Genomic DNA, 22,756 nt, shown 5'->3' with positions numbered 1-22,756 from the left:
CATCCGATCAGGAACCCGATTTTAATCCGGTCTATACATTCGAAGATATTACAACATATTATCAAAATTGTCATCGCCTTTACCCTAGCCCATGTAAAGGCCTGAAGAAGGCGGATGAGCGGCTCCTTCTCCGCCTTCTCACCAATACTTTGCTGTGCCCGGCAGCGCTAAAACATTTTGACCCCTCCTTTAGCGGCAGCTGCCCACACTGTAGTGCAGTGTCTTCTGACACTTATCACATGGTGTGGGCCTGCCCCTCCAACCCCGCTATTCCCCCCATCCCCAACCCAACCCGGGAGGACTGGGAGGCGACCCTGCTCGGCTGCCACGACTTACAGGCCCAACAAGCCTTAGTCGGGCGCGCCCGGGCGGCGGCAACCGCCACTGGGGTCCCATACTAGGGACCTCCACCTAGTGTTTGTAAGGATCGGTCCCTTACGGGCTGATCCAAACATACCTCCAGTTCATTCGAAATAAATGTTTTCACCACCACCACCACCAAGGCCTGTTGGGCCTGTAAGTCGTGGCAGCCGAGCAGGGTCGCCTCCCAGTCCTCCCGGGTTGGGTTGGGGATGGGTTGAATAGCGGGGTTGGAGGGGCAGGCCCACACCATGTGATAAGTGTCAGAAGACACTGCACTACAGTGTGGGCAGCTGCCGCTAAAGGAGGGGTCAAAATGTTTTAGCGCTGCCGGGCACAGCAATGTATTGGTGACAAGGCGGAGAAGGAGCCGCTCATCCGCCTTCTTCAGGCCTTTACATGGGCTAGGGTAAAGGCGATGACAATTTTGATAATATGTTGTAATATCTTTGAATGTATAGACCGGATTAAAATCGGGTTCCTGATCGGACGGGGTGGAGAAAACAGCCCGGTGAGAGAGCGCGCGGGCGGCTGCGTCTGCTGCCTCGTTTCCTGCCAACCCCTGATGAGCAGGGGTCCATATGAGGTAACGGTGTGCGGGGTCCGTATCCCGTATGCAATTTTGGTATATTCGATAGGCTAGGAAGGGAGTGCAGCCTTGTTCGACGTTCCGACAGGCCCCCCGCGAGTCGGTGATTATGTATTTTGAATTGGAATGTGAGGCCGCGAGAGCAATCGCGACCTCTTCTGCTTGTGTTGCACTGCGGGCTCTGAAAGTTAGGCCGTTAACTGTGTTGCTGTTGTGAACTACCGCGGCCGTGTACCATCCCCCGTGGTGAGGGCCGGAGGCGTCCACGTAGTATACACCTGTTCTGTTGCCATAATATCGGGCTAGCGCTTCCGTTCGTGCCAGGCGCCGACCATTATGGTCTTCATGTGACATGTTTGCTGGAAGAGGCCGCACGTGGAGGGCACGTCTCCACAGTTCCGGGATGCGAAACCTGTCTTCCATTGGAGGGGTGTGTTGGATATGGAGTCGAGCAAGAAGGTGGCGACCCGACTCCGTTAGCGACAAGCGCGTGTACTGCGATTTTGCTCCTGGAGCCTTTAGTCATCCTGTCTCACGTCGAGACTTTGTTATGCCTTCGTCTAACTAATCGGACGCCTTGTATCGACTGGCTTCCTTTTTCCGTGCATACTGCTCGTAAAATCGTATGCCTTACTAAGAGTACGCTGTTGCAATGGAAGGAAAAAGATTCCACAGCCGCGAAATGAAATTCGCACTGCTTATTATTTGTTGCTTAAAGCGCAGAACTTTGACGCAGCTGGGCTCCATGTTCCGGTTTTGCAGTTTTTTTTTAGTACTAAGGAACACTCATTAGAATGCCTTTCGCATTTTTTTTTAGTACTAATGAATACTCATTAGAATGCCTATGTGCGCTGACCCGAAAAGAAATCAGAAATGACTTGCTGGAGTCAGGTTACCGGTTCGTGTTTATCGTTCCTTACAGTGTGTATGCGTGTGCGTTGTGTGTGTGTGTGGGAGGGGCGGGGTAAGGACATTTACAAAGAGTTAAAAGCATAGCAGTCCGATCGCCACCAAAAGGTTTCTTCTCCCTTTTACATCGAGGTACTTATGTCGCCTGTTGTAGCATAGAAAAAAGGCTCGTTTGTCCCATGGTCGGTTGACTTCCTAATATTCCGCAAACCGAAAACCAAAAATTGCGTTTTCGTTGACTGCTGGGACGCAGTATTCCTCTGAGAGATCTTTCAGCGGATTTTAAAGAACGACTTTCCAGTCGCGCCATATAGTGTAAGGTTTCTACCTATCGGCAATCAGCTTCTTGTTGCCCTGCCTCCACAGTGTATTGAAATGGATCGAGAATGGCTGTAGGACACGCTGATGTGGATGCTCGCACAGCGAGGCAGCATTGCATCGAAAGTGTGGATTATAATAAAAGATTACAACTCTCAGAGGGAGCAACCTAATTAGATGGCAGTGTTGAGTGGTCTGGAAACTTAAAATGCTTTTGAATCACAGGGCAGCCTCAAAAGGGGCTGCCGCGTTGATATTGCACTGTTATTTTGCTATGCTGATGCTGTGCTCTTCTTTTGACCCCGAACATGAAGCAAAGAAATAAAGCCCTTCGTAGCTTGTGGGTCGCCTCCCCGTCTTGCAATCCGAAGTTCCTGGTTCCGACCAGCACAGAAATTAAACCTTTTTTTTTTATAGCTGAGTTATTTTCCTTTCCGTGAATGCGAACAATTTTTGACGATTTCATTGTTTGTTTCATCCGGATTTTGCGCTCGCGGCCCGACAATGCCGCCGCCGACGCCGCCTTCAATGCGACAGGCGACTATTGACGCTGTCGCCTCGAAATAAATGCGCGGCCGGGAGGCCTATTATATGATACATTTATTAAGAGCTTGATGAAACACTTTTTAATTTATGAAAAAATTCAGGCAGTCTGTAAATTGTTTTGTTTTACGTTTGTCGTTTTCGGTGGGGTCAGGTATTGGCTATCTCCGCAGCTGTGGTCCCACCCCTTTAGAAAAGATATCGTTCAGTGCAACGGCATCGAAGTACTATCCCCTCAAATGTTTCCACGATTCATGTGTGTAAGACGCCGGAACACAGCAAGCAAGTGACCGCAAATGTGCACCCTGGTGCGATGATCCGTTTGCTTGTGAAGTCTGTCCAGAAAATACTGAGCATTGTGGCTGAGAGCGGAGGATCTATGGTAGACATTCCAGTCTCCGAAGCGAAGAGGTCGGAACGTTCGGTCAGTTTTCCCATGGCTACAAACACGTTATACAGCAGTAAGTCCAGTAGGGTTTTAAGACGCATACAAATGACATACAGAGGGCTTGAATTGACACTACGATGTTCTGGCCGCTCATATCAACGCAATATGGTCGAAAGTAACTGATACGTTCCGTTCAGTTAAGCAGCCTACTACATAGAACTCTACACTGAAAAAAAGACAAGATTTTGAAGCAAACTGGCGTGAAAAAAAAAATTGCCGTAAAAGAAAAAGTGCAAAAAGCTTTCCGCGAGTTGGATTCTAACCTGCGCACCCGAAGTGCACTGCCGATTTCTCCGAAGTTATGCATTAGACATCCCAGCCACAAAATAAGCGTGGAGTAACACGCCTGTCTATTTTTTGTTACGGCCTACATCCGCACCTTCCACAGCGTCGCACCGGATGTATGAAACGGAGTACCGTCGAACCCGGATATATAGAACTCCAAGGAGAGTGCTAAATATTTCCGTATATAAAAAACGGCATTCGATATAAAAAACGGCATTGTTTTGCTTATCTGCTAACAATAAAGCAAGAAAAATTACGGCGGCCACCTAAGAATACTTACGGGCTGTGAGTGCAAAAGCCTGCATGCGGAGTATTCCGCAGCGCAGATGGCATACTACTATAATGCAGTAGCCAGCGAAGCTCGCCTTTTGGCGCCGCTGGAATGGTTCTAACATGAAGACGGCGGCACTCAAACCCGGCGCGAGAGACTTCCGGTTTAATCGCGCGGGTTGTTGTACTGGAGATGACGTAATGATCTAATGAAGCGGCCAGCGAAGCTTATCTGTTCGCTCCGGCTAGGGTGAGGAACTCACTCATTTGTTTATAAAATATCTTTTATTCTACCCTGCTGATGTTGGCACTGCCAATTACGTCATGAGGTCACGTGGAGTTTTCTGTCCGTTTCTAATGGACGGTCGGTCCACGCCGGATTTTCTGGCTGATGAGGCATGCAATGTTTCCGCATTAATACACTGAACCCAAACTAGCGCCGCGTTTCTTGCAGCGTCGTGCTGCCTGCCGTCGTGCTGCCTGCCGTCGTGCTGGAAGCGCACCGCTAGTTATTCGTTCCTATAGTCTATACTGCTTCGCATCGAAGGGTCACAGGACGGTGCCTTGTAATTAGCCACTTCCCACCATGAGAGGTCTATTACTCTAGCACGTATATTATAAATAAGATAATCGCGATTCAAATGGTAGTTCTGTTGGTTTCCGAAAGGCCTGCGGCAATGAAGCGCGCCAGGCGAGGGCGGTCGCTAGGCTTCGATTACCTTTTTCGGCCTCACCGCATGACCGCGGTGTGGCGTGGAAAATCAGCTCGCGACACCGAAGGCGGGCACCCGTAGAACACCCCACGTTCACCTCGTCATGCGGTTCAACACGGCTGTTGCGGCCAGCAGGCGTGAAATGCTGCGGAGCCGGCCCGTCTCCGCGTGCGTGAACTGAGCAAAGTGTGCCGTTCAAAGACGGTGCACTTGTAGAGGTGCAGCGTGCCTTCGATGTAGGGAAAAACGTGACAAATTGGAACTTCATATACTGCGCTCCTTCCCTATAATTTTACGCAGGATTTTCACGGGGATAATTTGTTTGTTCGATATGTCCAATAATTAGAAATATCCAGGTTCAATATATGCGGGCTCGACTGTGCAGGAGGGTCGAGCAACAACGGCCTGTGACTTCCACTGCCCTCGCAGCTCCCAGTATGTTTCTTCTCACTGGAACCCTGCTAGAAAAGCCGAAAGCCGAGCGTAGAGGGTGCTCAAGTGACCGTTGTGAGTGGACGCACTCGTCGTCACCGCGGAAATTGCAAGAACAGGTTTCCGTGTGTCTGCAATATTTCAAAGGGCGGCACTGATGATCACTGAAAGTCGACTGGCACTTGGTAGTGGTTGCATTTAGTTGTGTCTGTGCAAAGCTTTCGAACGTCAAGAAAATGTTCGCTCTTTTTTGAGGTGCACACATTTCTGGCGCTCTAAAGGGACCCCCCAAGTTGTTCCATCCGACCACCATAAGGCTTGGCGGAGATTGTTTTATCTAGTTGATATCAATCTACGCCAACACCTGAAGAGCTTTGATGCCGAGTTGACCGCTGAACATGGCGAAGTTGTCAGATGCTGCCAGAAGGGCGGCAACTGTGCGGCCAAATTGAACCGCGTCGTCCCCATCTCTTCATATTAGTATCAATAATGAAATGCGTTATGCAATCCTGCTGCAGGATGTATGAGGGATAGGAGAAACTATGTTATCACTTTTGGGAAATGGAAAGGTAAAATTATGGTGCAGTGAACAAGAAATTATAGTTTTTCGTTTTTTACTTTTATTACTTAGAGGGGTGCGACTCACGCTGCATTTGAACGCCATTGAAACAACATTATTCTCTTCTGTCTGGAGCAAGTCACCCGACCGTGTCGAGGAGTAGCCGTGAACTGGGTTCGCGCAACGCCCGGAGAGTATCAATGCTCTCATTTAGTTTTTCTTGAACAAAATTCTGTGTAGAAACTGCACAAAGTATAGGGCCAATCAACGACAGCAAGTCCCTATATACCCTTTGTAACATAAAGAGGATCACCACTTCAACAAAGAAAAACTGACATCCTCTTTTTCTATTATTTGTATTCTGAGAACCCATTGTGGTGTCGGCTGCTCGTATTTGGGTATTTGAAGGTAGCACATTTCACTGGGTCGCAGGTGAAGCAGCCAGCCCTTGTGGTTTCCTGGTGCGATCTGGCGAGTCCGCAGTCTTCCCCCGTCAAGCGGCTCCGAGCGCTGGCGAGCGAGGCAGTGCTGCTTCTGGCACCAAACTCGCCGAACGCGTTAGACGCCGAGAACAGCGCCTTTCGCATCGCATGCACGCTTACCAAGGTGAGGCTAAGGGCTTGTCTGCTTTCATGATCATGATCATCATCATCAGCCTGACTACGCCCACTACAGGGAGAAGGTCTCTCTCAAGTCTCTTTAATTAACCCTGTCCTTTGCCAATTGCGGCCACCGTATCCCCGCAAACTTCTTAATCTCATCCGCCCACCTAACTTTCTTCCACCGCCTGCTACACTTTCTTTCTCTTGGAATCCACAGTGGTCCTCTGAAGGACCAGCGGTTATCTTGCCTTCGCATTACATGCCGTGCCCGAGCCCACTTCTTCCTCTTGATTTCGACTAGGATGTCCATAAACAGCGTTTGTTCCGTCACCTCCTCTTCCTGCTTCCGATCTCTTAACGTTACACCTATCATTGTTCTTTCCGTAGCGCGCTGCGTTCTCCTTAACTTAAGGTGAAACCTCTGTGTTATCTTCCACGTTTTTGCCCCATTGCTGAGTGCCAACAAGATACAACTGTAGTATACTTTTCTCTTGAGGGATATTGGTAAGCTGCCATTCATAATCTTAGAGAACCTGCCATATTCGCTGCACCATACTCTTATTCTTCTAGTTATTTCCCTCTCACCATCCGGATCAGCGGTCACTCCCTACCCTAAGTAAACATATTCTCTTACCACTTCCAGCACCTAGCAACCAATTGCGAACCTCTCTTCCCTTGCGCTACCAACTGAGAACTGCTTTTCCCTTGCGAGACTGTTGAACATTAGTTTAGTCCTCTGCATGTTAATCTTTAGCCTCACCGTTCTGCTCTGCCTTTATAACTCCTGTATAACTCATTAATCATGCTTTGCAGCTCATGTCTTGAGTGACTTAGCAAGGAAATGTCATCAGAGAATCGCAGATTACTTAGGTATTCTGCATTTACTCTTATCCCCAGCTCTTCCCATTTAAAGCCTCAGAATACCTCCTGTAAACAGGCGGTTAATAGCATTGGCGAGATCTTGTCGCCCTGTCTGACACTTTTCCTTATTGGAATCTTATTGCTGCCTTTATGGAGGACTATGGTAGCTGTACAGTAGTTCTAAATGTCTTCCAATATTTTCACATAACATTCCTTTACACCTTGTTTCCGCAATTGCTGCATTACAGCTGAGGTTTCAAATGACACCAATGTTTTCTCGTAATCAATGAAGACTATATATAGGGGTTGATTATATTTATGCATTTCTCTACCAGCTGTGTGATAGCGTAAATGTGTTCTATTTATGAGTATCCTTTACTAAAGCCTACCTGATCATTATGTGGTTCTGACTCTATTAGCGATTAGCTGAGCAAATACCCTGTAGGCAACCGACAATAAGCTGGTCGGTCTGTAATTCTTCAAGTCCTTGACATCTCCTTTCTTATGAATTAAGATAATATTGGCGTTCTTTCAACCTTTTTGTACGTTCGAGGTCAGATGACACTGCGTATACAGGGCGGCTAGTTTTTCTAGCACAATCTCTACGCCGTCCTTCAACAAATCTGCTGTTACCTGATCTTCACCAGCTGCTTTACTTCTGTGTATTGCTCCTAAGGCTTTCTTTACTTTCGGTTTCATTACTGTTGGTATGTCCCATTGCTGTGCGCTTTGGCCTCTATCTTTACGTTCTCATTGCATTGGCTACGGTTAGACGTGTGTAGAATTCGCCGGCTATTTTTAACTATCTTATATTGTTAATGACACAGCCCTCTTGGTCTGTTAACGCATAAATCTGGTTTTTACATATGCCTAGTTTACTTTTCTCCGCTTTTAGGCTCTCTCCGTTCCTTAGAGCATGCTCGAATGTCTCCATTTTAAACTTCTTTATGTCGGCTAACTTGCGCTTAGTTATATATTTAGAAAACTCTGCTAGTTTGATTCTGTACGAGGAGTTTGATATGCTCAATATTTTGGTGTTTCTTAATTAGATCTTTCGTCTCCTGCGATAGTTTGCCGGTTCCCTGTTGAACCGTCCGACCACATACTTCTAAGGCGCACTCGGTAACGATAGCTGTGAGGTTATCGTTCATTGTTTCAACATTACGGTCATCTTCCACAATTAAGTCTTCTTTAGCCACTGCCAACGCCTTTCAACTTCTGACAGGAATTAGGTTTTGCGAGAGCGCTTTTAAAGAAGCTAGTATTCTGTTGCCTTTGGGAAGATTTTTGTTAGTAGTTTTCTAGAATTAGCTAGTAATAAGTGCTAGATACGCCCATTCTGATGGATTCTCTGAGCCAAGGCTGAGCAAAAAAAAAAAAAGCCGGTGACTTTACCGACGAGATCTGAAAGAATGGTTTCCGCCGAAGTCCCAGTATCTGTTGACAAACGTGGCCTGAATGCATTCTTGGCTACCGTGGTAAATTTTGCTGCCACGAGTACCAGGCTAGCGACGCTCTTTAGAACGGCTTTCTAGCCATGGCCTGGACCTGCGCATCATCGCCACATCCACCGGACATGCGGTAGCTCCGAACGGCGTCTGAACCTCGGCAATACATAACCGCGGTGCCACTTCTACTGCTTGGTCAGCTGTGTTAGATTGTGCGCGAAGGGATTGATTCCAGGTTCCGATTTCTTGGGGCAGTCTCACATCTACCTTCATGAGCTCTTGGTGTCATTTTTATCTCAGCGAGCGGCAGGTAACGAAACTTGCGGCGACTACGTAATGATATCACCAAAATCAAGCTTATTTTTCAAAGTGAAGTGCGGTAAGGGCTCCGGCAGTCGTCGCATAACCGAAGAAAACAGCGTGCTGCTCTTTCGGCATTTTAAGCTCGAACCCAAGTGTAGGGAACGAACTTGCGCTCTTAACCTCAGCATTTGTCCCCTCAATAAGTGTATTCTTTACATCGCAAAATCCAAGGAGTTTCACAGACGACATATTCAGAAATATTGCAGCATTTGCGCCTTGAAAGGCAGACACTCCCGAGGCCCGCTAAGGGTCTCAGTAAATCCTAGGAATGTCACCTTCGCAGGCTACAAACTATGTCTTTCAATAACCCAGCTGCGCTTCACGCCATTGAGCCCGAGACCTTTTCGGCACAGTGCAAATTTTGTGGCCAGAAGGCAAACTTGTACCACATGGTATGGGCTTGTGAGAAAAAATACAGCATTGACATCATAAATCAGCCAACGCGGGAGGGCTGGGAGGCGGCCCTGTCCAGCTCGGACCTCGAGGAACAACGAGCACTCGTCGCCAGAGCACGAGCAGCGGCTTTCACCAACGGCGTCCCGGACTAGGGACCCGATCAGCCTTCCGTTCAACTAAGACATTGTGACTTTAATAAACGTTTTCATCATCATCATCAGACAGCAGGGGTTATCACAAAGTACATGGTGAAAACAGCGCGGGAAAAACGAACGGACGACGAAAGACACAACACAAGCGCTGACTCGCAACTGATTTTTAATGGAAGAAAACGTCCTTTAAATGCTTTCCTAATCAGGAAAACATCAAAGGTGAAAGAACACAACCAAAAATCCTGATCAAACATGACGGTGACAAGACGCACACACCATCTCCGTGGCGCATGCGCGTGAGACAGATGTCTCTTCCGGATAAATAGGAGAGCTCTTTACCATTGAGAGCGATGGAAGGATCGCTGATGCACCCGCCACTGTTATCGTGAATATGAAATGCCTCTATAATTCCACGTGTTAATCGATCTTTATGCCTGGCGAGGATGACGGTGTTAGAGAAAAGAGGAGTGCATGTGCCTTCCTTCCAATGACGGGCAAGATTGCATGAAGAATTATTGGACCGGGAAGAATCATTAGAGGCATTTCATATTCACGATAACAGTGGCGGGTGCATCAGCGATCCTTCCATCGCTCACAATGATAAAGAGCTCTCGTATTTATCCGGAAGAGACATCTAGCTGTCTCACGCGCATGCGCCACGGAGATGGTGTGTGCGTCTTGTCACCGTCATGTTTGATCAGGTTTTTTGGTTGTGTTCTTTCACCTTTTGATGTTTTCCTGATTGGGAAAGCATTTAAAGGACGTTTTCTTCCATTAAAAATCAGTTGCGAGTCAGCGCTTGTGTTGTGTCTTTCGTCGTCCGTTCGTTTTTCCCGCGCTGTTTTCACCATGAATCATTACCAACTAGCCCAAATCGCAGCCTTAAGTTATCACAAAGAACGAAGCAAGAATAGCGAACGAGTACTAGCGTTAAAAGTGACGTGAACCTGAATCTCCTGCCGAGTGAGAAACGCTTCCTGGAGAACATTAGTGATTGTTACCTCAAATGTTTTGCTTCGGTCCTCACTGTCAGAGAGACACCATTCGTGGAACGCAGCATTACCGTAAATGTCTAGCGAAGATCCACGTGCAAACCTCGTTATCATGCATTTTCGAATACACGTGATGGAATCAGCCGGCGAGTAAAAAAAAAAAAAAGCTTCGCAACTACGGCATAGAACCGTGGACGGGCTCACGTGCGTCGACTGTAGTTATAGTAGCAAAAAAAAAGATTGGTCCCTGTGGTTCTGCATATATTAGAAACACCGAAATAATGTAATAAAAAAAGCCATCCTCGTGGACACTAATGACTCCCTAGACCGTCTGCTTCACGCAACGTACTTTTCATCGATCGGTTTAAATATTGGTTGTTGAGAAACTGTTGTAGACGAACGCGACCGAGAGAAAACGGCCTTCATTAGACGTTTTTAGCATACGGTAGATGTTTTATCGGAGACGTAACCGGGTTCCCGGACACCTGATACCTATGTCGCTCTTGACGGCTGTTGCCGAGGCCCTGATACGAAAAATGAAGACCGGTACGCCAAGTATGAGGGGGACAAGTGAACGCAAAGCGTTCAGGCCTGTGGTGGTGCCATATCTGCATAAGGGGTCTCATCACCTCAAGAGAGTTGCAGGCAGGCATGGTGTCCCTCTGGCGTTTTCTACGCCGAATAAACTGGCGAAGCTGTGCGCCCGCACGTGCCGTGATAGGAGTGAATGCCTAATCAGGCACGGGACTTCCTACATCTCTTGCGCCACCGGGGTGGTATACTCCTTCTCTTTCATGTGGTAAGACCTACGTCGGGCAGACAGGGCGGTGCATAAACGAGCGACTCAGGGAGCATGCGAATAAAGTTAGGAACAACACAGACAAAGGGGCACGCCTTGTGTCCCATCTTATTTCTTGCCGCAATTGCGCACGGCGACTTGACGAGACCGTGATAAAAGGAAAAAGCAAAAATGAACACACGCGGCTGGCTTTGGAAGCTTTGCACATAAAGGAAAACGCTGTAGACTGTTTCAGTGACACGTCCGTGGCTCTGTACGTAGCCGAAATCAATTTTTTGCGTTCGCGTCTGCGTTAACAGCCCTTGGCATGACTAATGTTGTTAAAGATTGCATTTGAGCATGCGTGGCCAAGTGTATAAGTATACGTTCCCAGGAAGAAGTAAACAGTTGTTAGTGCACTTGTGTGTTTGGTTTGGTTTATGGGGTTTAACGTCCCAAAGCGACTAAGGCTATGAGAGACGCCGTTGTGGAGGGCTCCGGAAATTTCGACCACCTGGGGTTCTTTAACGTGCACTGACATCGCACAGTACACGGGCCTCGAATTTCTCCTCCAAAGAAATTCAACCGCCGCGGCCGGGATCGAACCCGCGTCTTTCGAGACAGCAGCCGAGCACCATAGCCACTGAGCCACCGCGGCGGCCGCTTGTGTGTGTCTCTGTGTTCTTTTCTTTGTGGTTCACCCCGTGGTTGCGCAACCTAAACCTTCACAACCTCATACGCGCACGCAGTGACATGAGTGGGGCCACGGGGGCCCACCGCCCGTAGTCAGCAGACATCCGGTAAACCTGTATACCTTTCCGCTATTGCAATCAATCAATCAATAAATGAGTAAATCAATCCGTCAATAAGCATATTTCGTTTTTGCCGAAGAAATGTTACATGGTGAGAAAAGGGGACGGGAGAAAAAGCTGCAGAGAGAAAAAGCTTGACAATGCTGCGGCCTCCTAGGCGACATGACGCGGTGTTCGTTAAGAACTTTTTCTTTGACAGTCGTGCCTAAATGCATATTACATACATATACAACATATATATAACAGAATATGTAAAATAATCAATACACACTGGTTCCCAATGAAAACAACACCTACAACGAGACTGGAATAGATACAATATGCGGTAATGTGTTGTGACAAAGAGTTTAGGGAAATATTTATAAGATATCCTTATTGCGTAGTTTCATTAAGGCTATTTGTTATTTGCTGAAGTCGTTTAGTGTGCTTGGGAGTGTGTGAGCAGTTCGTTGACGGCCATGGATAGCGCGTGACAAAGGATTTTTTATAATGGTTGATGGCGATGAGGGTAAGCGTAGTCCTGTTTGTGTAGATTAGCATGTATGATAAATGAATCTAACCTGCCCTCCACAGCGTTCATGTAAATTTTTATGAGTTTGCACCTTTGGATTCTATCAGCTTTTACCACTTTATTTCTGTAGAAAATAATTTCAGGATGCTCATAGAATGGCACATTTTCTGTTGCCCGAAGTGCTTTTGTTTGAAGTGAAAACAGTTTGTTCAAATTTCGAAAGTGGTGTTTTCCCACACCATGGTGCAGCAGCTAAGTTGGGAAAGAACCAAAGATATATTGTAATGAGACATAAGACATAACTTTACCAGCGAAAGAACGAGACACGAGGAGAAGAAGAACACAGGACAACGCTGAAAAATTCGTCAGATGAAAATACTCTCCCACGTCACTGCAGGAGTTGTAAAAAATGTGTTCCAGGTTTTAATAACATTTCTGTTATCGGAAAAGGGAAAAACAGGAAGGAGAGGGAAATCCTTGAGGCCTTTCATATTAGGCTGCAAGGCAGTGACACATGCATCTGTGCACCGTCCTTACATCTCACTATCAAGGAAGTTAATTTCCTAAGCAGAAGTGTGCGCGTGCGCGATTGATAGACATAGTATCTGTATTTTGTTGTTTGTCAGTGTTGGAGCGTGTATCCACTCCTCGGTGATCTGCCACTTATGTATCTGTTTGTTTTGTTTGGTGTGTCTGATACGCATGCGTCTTCTGGTGACCTAGGTTGGCCGTTTCTCGAGTAAACTTCAGTTGTTAGTCCAGCGTTGTCCTGTGTTCTTCTTCTCCTCGTGTCTCGTTCTTTCGCTGGTGAAGTTATGTCTCATGTACACCAACTAGCCCACATGGGTACCTTGTTATTGTAATCGGTTTTTCGGGCACAAAGCACAGCACTGCACAAAGCACAAAGCACGGCACAAAGCGCGGATTGGCGTTCACCGACAGTCAGCGGTTCCAACAGCACCAAAGGAAGCGCGCGCTCGCCGAGAGCACTCCCGCTGCCGCGCGGGCACTTCTTAGTCATCGCAATATATATATATATATATATATATATATATATATATATATATATATATTGCGAGCTTTTTTTTATGGCGATTTCTCTTCTAGGCACCTACAAGTTTTCGCACTTTTGGAGAATGTGGAACGTGCTTTGGAACATGTGGGTTCCAAAGCACGTGTTCGAAAAAAAAAAACAACGCCAAGTGCTTTCACACATTTCGCTGTATTAATTACATATGAACCAATCATGATGCCTTGAAGCACTTAAATTGCTTTACCTAGTGTAAAAAATAGAACGCATTTAGTTTCCGACTAATTTATTAGGAGGTTATTGTTATGGGTCCATGTGGGATTTTGAAGCAAGGTGACCTTGCATTGGGCAAAATACTTTCCAGATATCTTCCGGTAAAAAACATACTGCAGTCGTCAGCATAAATAACAAATCTGCATGATTTATACATGATCACTAAGTGATTTATATAAAACAAGAAAAGGACAGGACCCAAATTTCTTCTTTCACTCCTACTCCATTCCCTTACGGCGCGGTTCAGGTGTCTGCCGAGATACGCGAGACAGATACTGCGCGATTTCCATTCCTCAAAAACCAATTTACCAATTTTTTTACAGGACCCAATATGCTCCCTTGTGGTTCCCCATTTTTTAGGAACCTTATGTTTGATTTGTGTTCATTATGCGTAACAAATCGAGAGCATGTGGAAAGATACGATCGGATAAGTTGAAGATATTGAAGAAACCATATTGTACTAAGGTATTAATTAGTCGTGATTAACGCTATAAAAGGCCTTGCTGAAATCTATTTAGATTGTCAAATTCATCAGCTTCTTTTCTACATTCTCTCAAACAACTTCTTTCTGGGCTAGCAGAGTTCCTTCGGTAAACCTTTTTTTCCTGAAGCCATACTGTTTTCAGTCATTAAGGTGTCTTTTTTGGAAAAACTTTCAATTCGTTTATGAAAACTTTTTGACACCTTTAGAGAATACTGGCAAACTAGAAAGTGAACGGTAGTTACTCAAGCTATTTTTGTCTTCTCCTTTCTATATTTCTGTAACTCGTGCTAAGTTCTTGTATGGTAAAACGTCTATGTATGCTGAATACATCTCGTGTGTGCCAAAAATCTCTATTAATCGTGACTGTTCGTATGAGCGCGGGTACTCGGGTACTGCAGTATTCGATGTGGTGTACACCATGCTAACCTGTTAAAAAATGGCACACCTGCGCGGAGCTGCGTCGAACTCCGACTCGTTTGTCCACCACTATATGCTCTTGCGTTCACTCCGTTCAGCCGGTATTCCCCTGAAGTTAGAAAAGCCGTACTCAGCTTTTGAGAGATTTAGTGTCTCAGCCGCATCGTGAGCGCTAATACAATTAACCCTAGCCCCGCAAAGATGGCCACAGTGGTTGCTCTCCCCACACTAACTGGTAAGCAAAGCGTATGCCATTTCTTTTGTACACGCGCCTGTTACCGGATGACATTATGACATTAATTCTTCCAAGTTGGTAGTGGTGGATCGAATGCTGCGTTGAAGCGATACACCAGACAAAGGGCATCTATGAATGGCAGCGACTAAATGTAGTGCAGGTTGTTCAGGACCTCTTCAAGATAGCGGAGCCCCTAACAAGCCAGAGAAAGCATAAATAAGCGGCCTTTTCGGCTGAATGCAGGAAAGAAGCTTCACAGAGCTCATTAAACAATTCCAAAGCACGCCCAGATTTGGATGCACCCACGAGGAGGCGGATGCGTAACTTTCAACAGAAGCAATCAATGCCCTTCTTGGCGCATCTGTTGCGCAGCGGCGGGATGGTGTCATACACGTGTGGGCATACAAAAGCCCCGCTGTGAGGAGTGAATTATTCCCCATCCGAAGAACAATTCGCACATATTTTTTCGGCTGTCAGGAAATATCGACTGCGTTTTTATGGCCGTTCATTCTGAAGATTCAGTGATAGCCACTCTGTGTACTCCTTATTCATTATTCAGAAATATCTCATTTTTTTGTAGAGCGTGCTAGCAGGGGTGATTACAGCTTAGAAAAGAACGAAACTTTATTGGTAACTCACACCTGGTTACGAGGCAATCGGCTTCATTTTGTTACAGTTCGCGCTAAAAATATGTTAACATAAAAGTTCGTCTTAGTCCAGTACTCCAGAATTTTGTGGTTGTGACCAGTTTGAGTAGTATGTGCAGTGCGGTTCATTTAAATAACCATCTTTGTTAATTACAGCCTTGTTCCAAAATAGCCGGACCGCTTCAGATACAGTTTTCTGTGACGAGACAAGAGCGCTTCCCATTACAATATATTTTCGTTTTAGTGTAGCAGTCCCTTAGCTGACACCGCCCCGGAAAGATCCTTGCGCTCTACTCTGGAGCCACTCGAATTGATAAGGGGAATTTTTCAGGGATGGGCCCCAAACACATTACCTGTACTTAGTAACAGAGTGAAGAAAGGAAAAATATGCATATTTTTTTAGGATACAATGTGCGGACTTCAATTCCACTAATTCCACTGGACAACTGGTCGAAAACATCCCAGTAAAATATTTATATCTAGGGCTCACAATAAAAAAGTTGACAGATGATTACGATAGCCAAAAATGCGAAATTTGCGGGCAGCTGTTCACGGCTGACAGATGGCGTGTTGCGCTGCCAGCAACCCTCCGGGAAATTCCCGTGGCAGCCACCTTCCCAATGGCATTTCGCTTTGCTGATACGTTGGCCGGTTACGCCTACTACTCCGACAGTGCCGACGCCGACGACTACGACGCGGAACCCAGGAACGAACGCCTAAGAGCAGCGCTCTAAAAATTGAGTGCCCAAGAAAAAAACGATCGTCCATTTTTCTTTTAACTCCAGAGCGCTAGTACGTCCATTAAAAAAAAAAAAAACTGTCGGGCGTCGGCAGCGGCGGCGTCTTTGGCGACCGTTAGAAGCCTCGCTCGTTAGAAGAATCGTTCTGGTCCGGTGTTCGAACCCCGGACCAGAACGATTTTTTCTTTAACTACGAAGGTTTCTGAGAAAGCTGTATAGCTTTCCTTTGTAGCCGTATGGCTGCGATCGGGTGGATGTCAATGAGTAATTACTCCCTTATCCGAGTTCCGAGTTCTTTCTTGCTATTCGCCTACGCCGGCACGCCAACGAAGTGGAGAGGGCTTCACTCAACACGCTCAAGGCTATACCCTCTGCGTTGGCAATGAGTAGCATTTTCTCCAACCTTCTCGATTGTTCGACGGCACGAGGACATGTTTCCTTTGGCGCCGCGCCGGCAAACGTAGTGGAGAAGGCAGCAACACGCACGAGGCTAAGCACTCTGTAAGGTTTTTTCTGCACTGCGCCAGAAATGTCTACGGCGATCGCCGGCGAGAATTCTTCTGCGCCGGTCTCCCGAACGTGGGCCGAATTTTGTGACATGAGTGCCTGCCCTCGTGAGGATACGCATGTCTGCCTGCGAGTGATTAGCATCGCGTTCAGTTTCAGGCTTTTTGTGCTGCAAGCAGCCATCGGCGAACAAATGTAAACGAGAAGAAACCCCTCAATAAATCTCATTAATGCCACTAAACATAGTCGCGACCCGAAGTTGAGCCTTGAGGAATACCCGATGTTACGTCAGATCAAGGGAAGTAGCACTCATGCTGTTAATGCATTGCCGACAGTGACACAAACGATTATCATAACAAAACAAGCACTCAGACAAGTTAGTTGACAGCTTAGTGTAGACCACAGTGTAAGGCACACAGGCCCGCTCTGCTGGTAAGTATGGTGCTAAAGTGCGGGAACGCACCATATTGCAATGATGGCTTATGTTCTCTCAAGCGGTTAGTGGAGCACTGGCTTGTTTGATCGAGGTATTTTTTCCCACGCGCGAGCGAAAACCTGAAAAACAACACCCAGCGCATGCTTCAAAAATAGGTTTCCACGATGTCTTTCGATATCTGATTTGCTTACACCGCATGATTCAATCGCACGTCACGATCAAGCTAGCTTACGGAACGCATCGAAAATAGGGTAACTTTGTTCTTTACAGCTACTTGTTTCAGATTACGACCTATTTCATTTGTGCAAAGATCTACACTGGTCTTTTGAGCAATCTCAAAATCCGGGCTTGTGTTTTTCCATTCTTATTTCATGGTGTTCTGTAAGGCCTCCTGTGAATTGGCTGAGCGCTAGGTATAGATATCCGGAGACTGCATCTTCAGCAGACCGTAGATTGGGAAAGGGGGAGAGGGGCGCTTCCGGTACATAAACAAGTCTGGAAAACCGGCCAACATATGAACGCAATAGGGTTAAAGGTGCTTTTCGGCTGAAAGACGGAAAGACTGATGATGGCGTGACTGGAAAATCCTTATTGGTCTAGACGGTATTTATGTAGAAAGGCCGTTCCGCTGAAAAGAAAAAGGTGGCCGAGCGGCATCGAACCTTGTCTTTTAAAAAGTCGACAGCCGGGCACGCTTCCTCTACACCATTCAGGAAGGTTCTGCAAATGAGATAGCTGGAAGCTTTGTACGAGCACCTCACACAGCTCAGTAGGCGAATTACGCTACATAAAGGTTTATTTAATTAGGATCACTGTTTACCTTTATCAAATAATGCTTAGAATTGCCGCCATCGATAAACAAATTGAACGTAAGCAAAGGGAAGTAAAAGAATTGAGAATGAGGAACTCAGCATTTACAGGCACGGGGGCAGGTCCCTAGCAATAGAGAAGTAGTGTATGCTATCGAATTGTAGTCCTAAGCGCAAACTCAAGCGTCTTTTATTTGTTTTAGGAAGACTATTTGTCGCTCTCCCAAATTCGAACAACTACAAAGGCACCTTCCAGAACCCCAAAGTCGTTGTACAAAGCTTCCCTCGGGTGCAGGCGCATCCATGAAGATTATAAGCCGACTTTTACATTACAGGAGCTAGTTAAAGTAATTTCTGCTGTCAGACAGACATCACTACGCCACGGCAATGCATACTGCATAGTGCTGAGGCTGCTATAGAGATCTCCTTAAATACTTTAACAAAATGTGGATCACAGGGAAAACAGGGAAGAGAAAAACGCAATCGTAGTGTGTTTCTTGAAACCCGGAAAACCACAATTCCATTCCTAGCAGTTCCAGGCCCAGAACACGTGCCAGTTTTCTTTCAAATCATACCGAAGTGTTTGAACGTCAGCATAATTTTTATTTTTTAATTCATTCAGCTTCTTGAAATCCGCCGCGGTGCCTCAGTGGTTACGGCTACAGGCTGATGACCCCAAAGACGCGGGTTCAATCCCGGCCGCGGCGGCTGAGTTTCGATGGAGGCGAAATTCTAGTGGCCAGTGTACTGTACAATGTCAGTGCACGTTAAAGAACCCCAGGTGGAAGAAATGTCTGGAGCTTTTCACTACGGCGTCTCTCATAGCCTCAGTTGCTTTGGACGTTAAACCCCAATAAACCAATCAACTTCTTAAAATGCGCCAGTGTGGTTTTTGAAAAGTACTTTCAAGTACTGATCATGTAGAATGCCTTGAAAACACCGCGAGCGAGACGTTGCTACACAGACAGGACAGTCTTGCGGTCTTCTTCGACATGGAGAACGCGTAAGACACTGTCTGAAGGTTCGGCGCCTGCGATCTGGGTAGGATGGCTACAACTGTTGCGGTCTGAAGTGCCACGCTTTCCCTTGCCAAAAGCGATCCCTCCTACGCGGTGCCGCCAAGGGCGCTGATCCCAGAGGCGTCATCGCGTGGTCGCTGAGCGAGCAGGGAGCAAAGCGTGCGGACCACGTTTAGATGTTTCCTTTCTGCGCTAAGCTTTGTTTTGAGCGGGCCAGGGAGGGGAGAACAGAAACAGACAGGACAGGCGCTAAGAAGGGAGAAGGGGCAGGCGCTAAGAAGAGAGGGGAGAAGAAACGCTTAAGTAGTGGGAGGTCATGCCCAGGCAAAATTCTCATGAGCTTCGGCTTGGGGACGGTCGATCACAAATTGGAGCCTTTCTATCACGAGACCAAGCGACAAAGTCCAAAACCTGCTTTACTACACGGTATTTTTTTCAGCGCGTCTCTTATTATTGACGCAAAATACAGTAAGCGAAAGTCTGCACCTATCCACTAGTTTCAGTATCTACATAGGACTAACTTCAATTGTGATACTGCTGAAATATTTTTGGGGGGCAGCAGAAAATTAAGTGCGCCCCGTACCTATAAAGTTCAGAAATGATATTCATTTTCTGCCCTCTAGTGTCTTGTAGTGTGGTGTTAGCTGTGGTATTTCATTTGTGTTCTATCTCGCGCTTTAAGTTTTACGTGGTTTTGTTAACGTTTGTTTTCTTGATGTAATGTGTAAATGATTGGTCGCCACCTTCGAGGAACAGCCTTACACGCCATTCTTTCTTTAGTTTCGTCTGGCCTGGGCATGTATCTTGTGCATATGAAGTATACAAGTATTATAAAAATTCTTCCAATTTTAAATATTCAAATCAGTTCGCAAACGCAGGACTTGTGGCTCGTCTAATACAACGCTGCAGTACAACGCTGGCTCACCGCCGCGGTGGCTCATAGGTTATGGTGCTCTACTGCTGACCCTAAATACGCGGGTTCGATCCCGGCCGCGGCGGCTAGAATTTCTTTGGAGGAGAAATTCTACAGGCCCGTGTACTGTGCGATGTCAGTGCGCGTTAAAGAACCCCAGGTGGTCGAAATTTCCGGAGCTCTCCACTACGGCGTCTCTCACCGCCTGTGTCGCTTTGGGGCGTTAAACCCCACAAACCAAACCAAAGCAAACAACGCTGGCTCGTCGTCTGTTTATGAGTTAGGGTTTCGCAGTTTGGTTGAGTTCTAAGCTTTGAAATAACACTGACCGCCTGTTCTTACCACACGCATGCTGCCGCCGTTGCAGGTGCGATCTCTGTGTGGCGGTCACGAGCAGTCCGGCGGCTTGACTCTCGTCAGCATGACAAGCCTCCCATTCGTAGTGCAAGCCGCTCTAATAGATGTGGCTGGCCGTTCGGAGACGAGTGTGGGCCTCCAATGCCGTGCCCTGCTTGATCACCTGGAGACACTCTTCCAACCCGGTAACCAGTAAGCACCTTGACATGAACTCTTTCCGCAGCACACCTTTTCAAATAGATCGCTTTTATCGACGGCAGGGAATTGCCCATTAAACTCGCGTGTATCCTACCTGCATGTACAATGTTCTCGTGTGAATAGCTCAGAAACTGCACTCTTGCTTCACGCACAGTATTCTTTTGAAATGGTGGAGAAATTTGTTAGGAATGAAAGCTCCGACCCCACTTACCTAGATAGTAGCGAGGCAGGCACCTTCGTTCTTCGTCGGTCACATTAAAACGTGGTGCTTATCTTGAAATCGACCGTTGCCTCCTGCGATGAAAGTCTGAGCAGCTACTTCGCATAAACGTCAAATACCGAACGCTGGTGTTTTTATGAACTTAGTTTGGTTGATTTATGGGGATTAACGTCCCAAAGCAACCAAGGTTCTGAGGGACGCCATAGTAAAGGGCTCCGGAAATTTCGACCACCTGGGGTTGTTTAACGTGCACTGACATCTCACAGTAGGCGGGCCTTTAGAAATTCGCCTCTATAGAAATTCCATCGCCGCGGCTGGGATCGAACCTGCGTCTTTCGGTCAGCAGTCGAACGCCATAACAGAGACCTGAGTGGCGGCTGGCAGAACATAGACCTGGGATGCCATCCTTGCTTACGCTGTGTAAACCTGCAACATCAAAATGTAGAAGGCTGCACAGATTACACAATTTAGTGCCGTGCACTGGAGGGTGGCCGTCACACCGCCCCTCAGCGCCATCATGCCGAATGTCGGCGACGAAGACAACCTCAACATCGCCGTCCACTTAGAGCGCGCAGACGAAGCCCCACGACTTGGCCGGATCCAGATTACGGGCCAACAGCGCACCTACGTCCGACGTTACAATCGGCGCCGAGGCCACATGGAATGCAAACGCGGTGACCGTCTATGTGCTTGGACGGCCATTCTTCGCCGCAGACTGAGAGACAACCTTCCGCGCCGTTACCTAGTTCAGTACAAGATCATTCATGGAATTGAAGAGCTTGACTACCAAATCGTCCTCGACGGCGGCGCCGCTCACTCCCAGAAGATGTATATATCGTGCATCTAAAGCCATATTATGCGCGAAAATAAACCCTTGGTGTTTACACTCTCACAGCTTATTTTTGCATTGGCGACGTTTATATTTGCTCACCTTTTCGTTAAAGCACGAGCCGTAGCTTCTTTTAGCGGGGAGAAATGCCGCGGAGCTTACAGCTCATTGTTGGTGGTCAAAGCCGCCGGATATGGATATAACTTCGTGAGGCAAGATGCGACAATGCTTCTCTTGAATGATCGCAAGCGCGCGAAACTGCTTATATATAGTTAGAGATTCTTTAGTTATTCTGGCGCCTTGCCTGGAAGGTTCTTAGCCAGCTTTAAATTGAGCTTGGACGATAGCAGTACGGAATCTGTTCTGCGACGATCGCAGACTGCGCCTGTTGCTCTCGCCGCCGTCGAGCTGCTCAGTACTATGTGGGCGCAAGTCTGTGCAATGATATACCTCCCTCTAGGAGGCTTAGGGTGCCTTCCTGACTTTTAAAACTGCTGGTAGCACTATGTAACAATGCTACATCCACTTTGCAGCGCCGCACTAATGAACTTCCTTGGGTTCCGCGCCCTCCTGCACCTCTCGGCTGCCGTGCCTGGTCGCGAGGACCTGCTCGAGGCTCGGATGGAAGAAATCACGGGGCGCGCCCAGTACCGTTGGCCGAGGGAGCTCGTCTGCCTTCGGCTCACCGAAGCGCTGGTGCCCGAGCTCTTCCTCTACGACTACTACGCGAGATACTTCAACGACAGCTCCATAAGCGCTGTGAGAGACGGGGACGCACTAACGCTCCGGGTTATGGTTATTTGGAACTAGTTTTCTGTCCAGTAACGTTCATCACGCCGCCGAATGTCATTCTGCTTTCTGTCTTTCTCACAGTGCTTTCCACTACTCATAGATATGCGACTCCTCAAATATCATCCCCGAAACCCACAGCATGAGTAAACAGGAGTGGTTAACTTGTGGCGGCACTTAGGATTTAGAGCTCCTTAAAATACTTAACTCCTGTGAATCTTAACATAGTGTCTCTCAAAATTATTCATGATCAACATCATCATCATCACCCTGGCTATGTCAAACGAAAGCCAATGACCTATCCCATATCTCTGCAATGAAGCCTATTTTCAATTTTCTTTCCATAGATCGCTAAGTTGTCCTTAACTTAAGCTGATTAACTTAAGTTAATAAGCTCCCGACAATTCATTTTTTTCGTTAAAGGGGAACCTGGCGCCACATGCGCGAACATTGATCAGCTAGCCCCTTGAGAACACAATAGCAGACGCCTCAGACTACAGCTCATGTACAGT

General features: G+C 47.0%; 1 protein-coding gene across 1 annotated transcript in view; it reads left to right on the top strand.

Annotated features, from left to right (window-relative positions):
* The window catches only part of LOC149325881 (uncharacterized), a 58,039-nt gene extending 35,774 nt beyond the window's left edge, over nt 1-22,265 (top strand). The window contains exons 6-8 of the mRNA XM_089564402.1: nt 5,859-6,032; nt 20,219-20,400; nt 21,989-22,265. Coding sequence (XP_089420528.1) covers nt 5,859-6,032; nt 20,219-20,400; nt 21,989-22,265 — 633 coding nt within the window. The remainder of the gene's footprint in view (nt 1-5,858; nt 6,033-20,218; nt 20,401-21,988) is intronic.
* Nucleotides 22,266-22,756: the final 491 nt, after the last annotated feature.

This window comes from Amblyomma mixtum, chromosome 10 (genome assembly GCF_055824585.1).
Source record: "Amblyomma mixtum isolate Tamu chromosome 10, ASM5582458v1, whole genome shotgun sequence".
NCBI lineage: Eukaryota > Metazoa > Arthropoda > Arachnida > Ixodida > Ixodidae > Amblyomma > Amblyomma mixtum.
This window is presented reverse-complemented; position numbering and strand designations above follow the sequence as displayed.